At 47.3% G+C, this 8,154-nt stretch overlaps 1 protein-coding gene across 1 annotated transcript; it reads left to right on the top strand.

Annotated features, from left to right (window-relative positions):
- Positions 1-2,244: 2,244 nt before the first annotated feature.
- On the top strand, positions 2,245-7,239 carry LOC125530268 (cysteine-rich receptor-like protein kinase 10). The gene is made up of 7 exons (XM_048694658.1): positions 2,245-2,495; positions 2,633-2,749; positions 2,835-2,986; positions 3,087-3,297; positions 6,208-6,445; positions 6,538-6,688; positions 6,775-7,239. Exons 1-7 carry the CDS (start codon positions 2,411-2,413, stop codon positions 7,084-7,086), a joined length of 1,266 nt encoding a protein of 421 aa, XP_048550615.1. The 5' UTR covers positions 2,245-2,410; the 3' UTR covers positions 7,087-7,239.
- Positions 7,240-8,154: the final 915 nt, after the last annotated feature.

Raw genomic sequence — 8,154 nt, 5'->3', positions numbered from 1 at the left:
AGGCATAGATAGATAATATAGATAAAAAGATAAATAGATAGTACATAGATAGATGAATGATAGATAAAACGATACACAGATAGTTCATGGCCTCCTCCTACGATAAATAATAAAGCGATAGATGAAAAACTACTCCTCGTCGTCTTCCTCCTCCGACTCCGACGCCGACTCCGCCTCGGTGATATCCTCCTCCGACGTCTCAATGAAGGCGTCAAGGTACTGATCGTCGTTGGAGTCCCAGGACGATGCTACTCCTAGGTCGATGTTGAATTGAGGGGCCGCCTTCCGCGTACGCGTGTCATTGCGATAGGCGGCTCGCTCCGCCCTCCTCTCCCCCCTCTCCGCCTTCCTTTGCACGAAGAACTGGCGATCATTGATGACGTCCTGCGGGAAGCCTTGGCACCGCAGCTTCATGGCTTCCTCGTCCATCTCGGCGGGGCTGAGACGGCACTGGCGCCTCCGATTCTCGCGACGATCCTCGTCAGTGATAAGTCGCGGGGGAGGCGCCAGCTCCTGCGTCGGCACCTCCGGGAAGTTCATGTCCCTACGGGATCGCCGAAGGCACCACGCCGTCGAGTCGTACGCGCGAGCGACCTCGTGGGCGGTGTCGAAGGTGCCGAGGCCGAGGCGCATGTCGCCGGACCGAATCTCGGCGGAGAAGACGCCGGAGGGGCGCGCGAGGACGCCGCGGTACCCGAAACTCCTGGCGGCGCGACAACATAGTGACGCCGTGGTGGCGAGGCGAGAAAGCGGTAGAGGAAGCGGAAAGAGAGCGGCAGAGGACGCATGGCGAGGTGGAGAGCGATGGGAGGGCGTGTGGCAGACGCTGCATTTTATAAGCGCGACAAAATTAGCGCGCGCCCGGCCGCTTTTTTGCGCGCTTCCCGCACGCCTGAATTTCCCGCCGCCGCTGGAGCGCACGAAACCTCCCCACGCACATTAAAATCGTCTTTTACCCCACGCGCGAGCCACTGTTGAAGATGCTCTAATAAAGGAGTACAAATTGGAGAGACGATGATGGCCCTTTGAGAGATTGGAGGAGGAAGCAGTATGTCAGTCGGACGCGCCATCTAGAAATTTAACCATGATCAAATATAGAAATAGCCAAATGTATTTTCAAACTAGATGTTGTCTTAATTTTTACTACTCAAAGAAAATGGAAAAAAAATCTAAGGGGTTGTTTGGTTTGTGACTAACTTCGTCAAAGATTGCCACACCTAAGGTTAGGCAAGTTTGACCAACTTAGACGAGTGTTTGGTTCAAGCTATACTTTAGGCAAGCCACACTTAGGCCTCACATGGCATACACACAAAAAGTGTTGAGGGGCTATTTGGTTCTAGGACTAGCATTGCCATACTTTGCCACACATTTTTGCCAAACTTGTCTTAGGTTAGTTCATCAAAATGAAAGCCACAAGTTGGCAAGTCTAAGGGAATCTTGCCACACTTTTTGTGTGTATGCCATGTGGGGCCCAAGTGTGGCTTGCATAAGGTGTGGCTTGAACCAAACACTCACCTAAATTGGTCAAACTTGCCTAACCTTAGATGTGGCAATCTTTGGCGAAGTTAGTCACAAACCAAACAGCCCCCCATTTTGATTAACTAACCTAAGACAAATTTAGTAAAAATGTATGATAAAATGTGGCAATGCTAGTCCTAAAATCAAACAGCCTCTAAGTACCACACAATGCACCATTGTCTTGTGGTGCTACGTCCTGCCAGTGGGGTGACATCACAGTGGATCGGCGCTTCTAATCGGGATCCGGCCATTTGGGTGGCGGGGTGACGTTGGAGTGGATGTGGGCGCATGTCGGTGGGGATGCATTGTGCTTGGGTGGCAGCGGAATTGCTGAGGTCGAGCGGTGGAAGGAGATTTTTTTTTACTACAGCAGTGGGTGGTGGAATGGATGAGGTCAAGTGTGGGAGGGGAATTTTTTTACTCTATCTGTGGGCGACCGAGTATATTTAAGAGTCGGGTAAATGTGGAGTAATTTTTTTTACTCCTCTAACGAGTGCTCCTATAAGGAATCGGCTAGGTGCGGTTTAAAGGAGAAAACTTTTTTTCCTCTAAAGCTTTATAGGGTACGGGTTAGAGATGCTCTTATATCTAGCAGCATAGGAGCTCAGCTGTCAAATGTATCCATCAACTGCCCGTGCCGAAAGGACAGAAGGCATACATCCGGCGCCAGCGGGTGGACACGTTCGGTAACCATGCTACTTTTAGCAGGCGGCAGCGAACCATCAATCACTTCCACCCTGCTCCCCATATAACACACTAACGTCGTTGACTTCCTCCTCCGTCCATCCATTTGCGCCCATCAGTAATCACAAGCTTACACTTGCTCCATCCATTCAGAAAGCTAGCGAGCTAGCTAGCTAGCTCGGACGTTCCGCCGGAGTAGTCGTACAATATGTTGAGGCCACCGCACCGACTCGTGAGCCACCGCCGGCTGCTGGGCACGTCAGCGTCCGCGCCGCTGGCGGGCGACGAGGCAGGTGAGTTGACAAACACTCTGTCCTCGTTTTTTCACTTGAACATACGTGCGTGCTACTAGGTGACGAACGACGAAGAGCCGAAGACTGAGCTGTTGTGCTGCACGCCGTGTTGCTGTCGTGTTGTTGGCTTGTTGCAGCTGCGGCGCATGGCTCCAGCCCGAACTCGGTGAAGATCATGGTGTCCGTTCTGGTGGTGGTCATCTTCTGCACGCTCCTCTACTGCGTCTACTGCTGGCGCTGGCGGAAGCGCAACGGTACGTGATCGACCCAGCACTTCCATTGTTAACTACTGACGTAGAGCGAAGCCAAGCCTGTGCTGATCCGAGGAATTCGCTTCAGCCGTCAGGAGAACGCAGAACGAGAACATGACGCCGCTGTCTAGGTCGATCTCGGAGCTGCCGCTCATGGACCTGGCCTCCATCGACGCCGCCACCGGCAACTTCGCCAGGGCCAACAAGCTCGGCGAGGGCGGCTTCGGCCCGGTATACAGAGTAAGATCAAGCACTCCACTACTGATTAGTAATATATTATGAATACCTTGCGTTCCTCATCGGCGTTCCTCCACTAATCCGAACTTCTGCCGGATCGAAGGGCGTCATGGCGTGCGGCGCGGAGATCGCGGTGAAGCGGCTGTCGGCGCGGTCGCGGCAGGGCGCGGCGGAGTTCCGGAACGAGGTGGAGCTGATCGCCAAGCTGCAGCACCGCAACCTGGTGCGGCTGCTGGGCTGGTGCGCCGAGCGCGACGAGAAGCTGCTCGTCTACGAGTACTTGCCCAACGGCAGCCTCGACGCCTTCCTCTTTGGTGCGTTCTACCTCTCATCTCAGCGGACATTCGATTCAGTTTAGGCATGTGTCAGGAGCGATGTGGTTGCGTCAGTGGCCACCTAGATGCCACGTCACCTCCGACGTGTGGCCATGCATATGTTTCACTCTTCCCACGTCTCCACGCTGATCCATCTCTCGCACCTTCCTCTCATCCCTTGCTTTCCCATCAAGCCTCCTCCTTTGATTTGCACAAATACGCTAGTATGAAAAACGATACTCCCTTTGTCACATAAAAAAAAAACGTTCTTTGACACTAATGAGACTGAAAGAGTATTATATTAGGTTGGTTGTAATGGGAAGTATCATATACTAGTATCATGCATATGATACTAGTGTATGATACTACATCCGTAATGCATGATATCATATGTTGGTATCATATAGGACTACATTTATTGTCATGCATGACACAAAGTAGCACATCATTTAATATGATACGGTATCATGATATGATACTCAAGCCTCTCTTTCTTCATTTAATTCTATGCCACCTCATCAAAATTGCTTAGTTGATGTGCATAATACTACCTATGATACTCTCATTACGAGCAGCCTTATACGACGAAGGGCAGTACACATCATTTGTTGCGTGAAAGCTGCAAAGCAAGCTAGGGTCGCAACAAATAGGACGTAGAGGATACAGGTAAGGGCAAGAGTTGTGGAGTGTCTTATTTATTTATTGCAAAAGAGTGATAACCTTATCACACAATAATTCTTTATTAAAATATAGTAGTAGCCACCGATAACTTATTACAGGATCCTTATCTAAAGGGAAACGATTAGCTTCAACCGGCTGATAACCACGCCGCTTCCGCCTCCTTCAGCGATTGACACGCATCACGTGGTCCTTCACTCCACCGATATCCTTATCACGAGCGAAACACCTCCACACTTTTCTCGCCCGTAGCCAAAACTCACTTTGAGTTAACAACCTGGCCAGCGCCGCCCGCCCGCGCGCGCTTCGCCGGCGAGCTGCACCCCTTGTCGCCGCTCGGCGTCCCTCCGCATCAAGAAAAGCAACAGCTCGTCCAGGCTTGTCTGCGACGACGACTGTTCGGCGGCGGCGTTGAGGAAGATGGCCAAGGAGCGGTCCTTGGTGATGCAGCTGCTCGCTGTCTTGCTTCCGACGATCCAGCTAGCTGGTGGCGAGATCGCCAAGGTCGTCGCCAAGATGTTTGAGAGCATATTGGACTGCTCGTCCAAGGCCGAACCGTGCTGAAGCTTTTTGGCTCGATCGGCTGACACAAAGCTTCTACCACAACATCACCTTGGCTGCAATTTTTTTTGCAACAAGAGGAATACAAAGAAGAGGCCGGAGATATTGTTGAAATTTTTGCAACAAGAGTCTTGTTGCGGGAATACAGAGAAGAGATCGAAGATGGTCTTGCAACAAAGGTTATCTTGAAATGTAAGTTTTGTAACAAGGGTCTTGTTACAGGAATACAGAGAAGAGGCCGGAGATGTTGTTGAAATTCTTGCAACAAGGGTCTTGTCGCAGGAATATAGAGAAGAGGTCGGAGATGGTCTTGCAACAAAGGTTATCTTGAAATGCAAGTTTTGCAACATGGGTCTTGTTGCAGGAACATGGGCGGGTTGGGGTGGCGCCGTGCTGGGCGCAGCTCTGTCGGGGCAAGAGGCAAGGTTGTTTGTTTCTGCAACAACGCGCTTGTTGTAGGAATTAATGAGGGGGCATGCGGGGGCGGGCACTACATCAGACGGCTAACAGCATGAGGATCCAACGGTCATTGATGTGGCGGATATTTTAGAATTATCTGTCGGCGGACGCGTAGCAGCGCCCTTATCCAAACTAACTGGATGTTTTTTCATGATACCGTTTTCCAAAGGCTGCATCCGGAGGTCGGCGCCTCCGCACGTTGCATAGCACCAGCTTGAAACATAAGTTGTAAAAAAAATAGAAGTGTTGTTATGTTAAAAAAACCAATCATCATGGAAATTCCAAATTACCCATAGTATGACACACACTCTCACTTGAAAATGCACCTTAAATTTAGCATGAACCCTGACCAGCCAGTTCCTTAATTTTGAGAATTTCACTTCTCTTCGTGTCTGCACCAATCAGAGATGCACATGACGTTCTAAATATGAGTGCCCAGATTTTTATTTTGGTGGGTGCAATAGTTCACGTGTTTCATCACCACACATCAAGCCTGGTCCTTGTGAAAAAATAATGGCGATAGGGGGGCCTATGCATAATGGTACAATTCTAGGAATTGAACATGGGTGGGAAGACTACACGACTGCATGCCTAAGCCCCGAACTTGGGTGGAGTGCCTTGTCCATAGTGTTTTCTAGAGGAGGATAAAACCCCTGGCCTCTGCATTATTGTGATGCACACAATCTATAGTGTATGAAGATCGAGTGGTGAGTGGCGACTAAATGTAGGAAATATGGACATTCTTCTAGGTAGAAAACAGACATTGCAGCAGGTCATTTTGAGAACTTGAGATAAGGATCACCTTTGTCTCAAAGGTTAGTGGGATGGGCCAAAGAAATTGTTGTTGAGAGGCTGGGTAGAGAGAGATGTGGTGGCTTGGGAAGGTGATTTAGAAGGAAGAATGCCGATGTATGGAATGAGGAAGTAGAAGAGATAGAGGCATGCCTATCGGAATGAATGAGCTATCCCTTTCAGTCTTCCTGTATGAAGAAGATGTCTAAGTAGGATACACTTTTGTTGACGATCTTTAACTAAAGTATAGTCGTGTCAAATTATAAATTAGGCATTCATTGTCAATCATGCACACATAAAAGAGGATATATTAAATCCCCACTAAAATAATATTAATCAACAATAGTATCAATTTTTTAATTGTATCCTTGATGAGCTAATTCATCACTTGTGATATCCATGTGGTATTGAAATTTTTAGACACCAGCAAGAGCGCCGAGCTAGACTGGAATAGCAGGCACAACATCATCATCGGCATTGCCCATGGGTTGCTCTACCTCCATGAGGACTCACTGCTCAAGGTCATTCACCGAGACCTCAAGCCAAGTAATGTTCTCCTCGACAACAAGATGAACCCCAAGATCTCCGACTTTGGCTTGGCTAGGATCTTCAAGGACGAATGCAATGGTGTCAACACGGGACACATCGTCGGGACCTAGTAACTAGCAATCACAAGCTACTATTGGTAGGTTACAACCATGAAATGCTACATTTATATGCTACTAACTCCAAGTTGAATTATTAATGCAGTGGGTACATGGCACCGGAATTTGTGATGGATAGTGTCTTCTCAGCAAAATCAGATGTTTTTGGCTTTGGAGTCCTCCTACTAGAGATCTTGAGTGGACAACGGAATGGCATGTCATACCTTGAGGAGCACCGACAATCCCTCATCCAAGATGTATGGACATTTAAAACTCTATTCTAGGACCATAGAATAATCTGCTAAAATGCTTCATCTCGTCAACTGAACTTCCTTTTTGGCAGGCATGGAAGTTCTGGATTGAAGATCGGGCAAATGAATTTATTGACCGTGCACTTGGGCAATCTTACTCAAGGGACGAGGCATGGCGTTGCTTCCAAGTCGGCCTCCTCTGCGTGCAAGATGACCCCGACATTCGACCAACCATGTCAAATGTCCTTCTAATGCTCGTCAGTGAACAAATGAGCCTGCCAGCACCATCTAGGCCGGTGAGAAACGTCCCATTGTTAGCGCCATCAGCCATGTTAAGGAGTGAACCGTTGGTTTCTCATAAGTCGATCAACTATGCCTCGATAACTGCTATCCAGCCGCGATGATCTTGTTATTAGGATTTTCATGTACATATTTATTACGAGTCGACTTGATTAGTATTTATTTTACCATATTCGATTATGATCATATCTTGGACTGAAATGTAGTGCAAATGTAAATCACTACATACATTTTTGTACTATAAATGTGCATATTAAGATGTGGGACTTCATGGAACTCATAATTTAGGAACACAATAGGGAAACATGAATCGAATGTGTCGACATACATAATCTTTATGGTAACTAAACGCATAATAATAATATATCCAAGATCAGCATTGACAAAACACGTGAACTTTGTTTACATACTGTGTCACGGACAAGAATTTGCCCTGGCTCTCCCTCGGCTTCTCTAGATCATTCATGGATCTGCAATGACTATTAATGGCCAAAATGAAGGAAATATGCCCTAGAGGCAATAATAAAGTTGTTATTTATATTTCCTTATATCATGATAAATGTTTATTATTCATGCTAGAATTGTACTAACCGGAAACTTAGTACATGTGTGAATACATAGACAAAAAAAGTGTCCCTAGTATGCCTCTACTTGACTAGCTCGTTAATCAAAGATGGTTATGTTTCCTGACCATAGACATGTGTTGTCATTTGATGAACGGGGTAACATCATTATAGAATGATGTGATGGACAAGACTCATCTGTTAGCTTAGCACTATGATCGTTTAGTTTGTTGCTATTGCTTTCTTCATAACTTATACATGTTCCTATGACTATGAGATTATGCAACTCCCAAATACCGGAGGAACACTTAGTGTGCTATCAAACGTCACAACGTAACTGGGTGATTATAAAGATGCTCTACAGGTGTCTCCGATGATGTTTGTTGAGTTGGCATAGATCGAGATTAGGATTTGTCACTCCGACTATCGGAGAGGTATCTCTGGGCCCTCTCAGTAATGTACATCACTACAAGCCTTGCAAGTAATGTAACTAATGAGTTAGTTACGAAATGTAGCATTACGGAACGAGTAAAGAGACTTGCCAGTAATGAGATTGAACTAGGTATGATGATACCGACGATCGAATCTCGGGCAAGTAACATACCGATG

This window comes from Triticum urartu, unplaced genomic scaffold, assembly GCF_003073215.2.
Source record: "Triticum urartu cultivar G1812 unplaced genomic scaffold, Tu2.1 TuUngrouped_contig_6191, whole genome shotgun sequence".
Taxonomy (NCBI): domain Eukaryota; kingdom Viridiplantae; phylum Streptophyta; class Magnoliopsida; order Poales; family Poaceae; genus Triticum; species Triticum urartu.
The sequence above is the reverse complement of the archived record's forward strand: the minus strand, read 5'-3'. Positions and strand labels throughout refer to the sequence as shown.

What these genes read in the sequence shown, in the direction of transcription:
- LOC125530268 (XM_048694658.1), top strand. Translation starts at nt 2,411, where the DNA reads ATGTTGAGGCCACCGCACCGACTCGTGAGCCACCGCCGGCTGCTGGGC. An exon ending in GCGCTGGCGGAAGCGCAACG is followed by an intron (nt 2,750 to 2,834) that starts GTACGTGATCGA and finishes AATTCGCTTCAG; the next exon opens with CCGTCAGGAGAACGCAGAAC. An exon ending in GCTTCGGCCCGGTATACAGA is followed by an intron (nt 2,987 to 3,086) that starts GTAAGATCAAGC and finishes GCCGGATCGAAG; the next exon opens with GGCGTCATGGCGTGCGGCGC.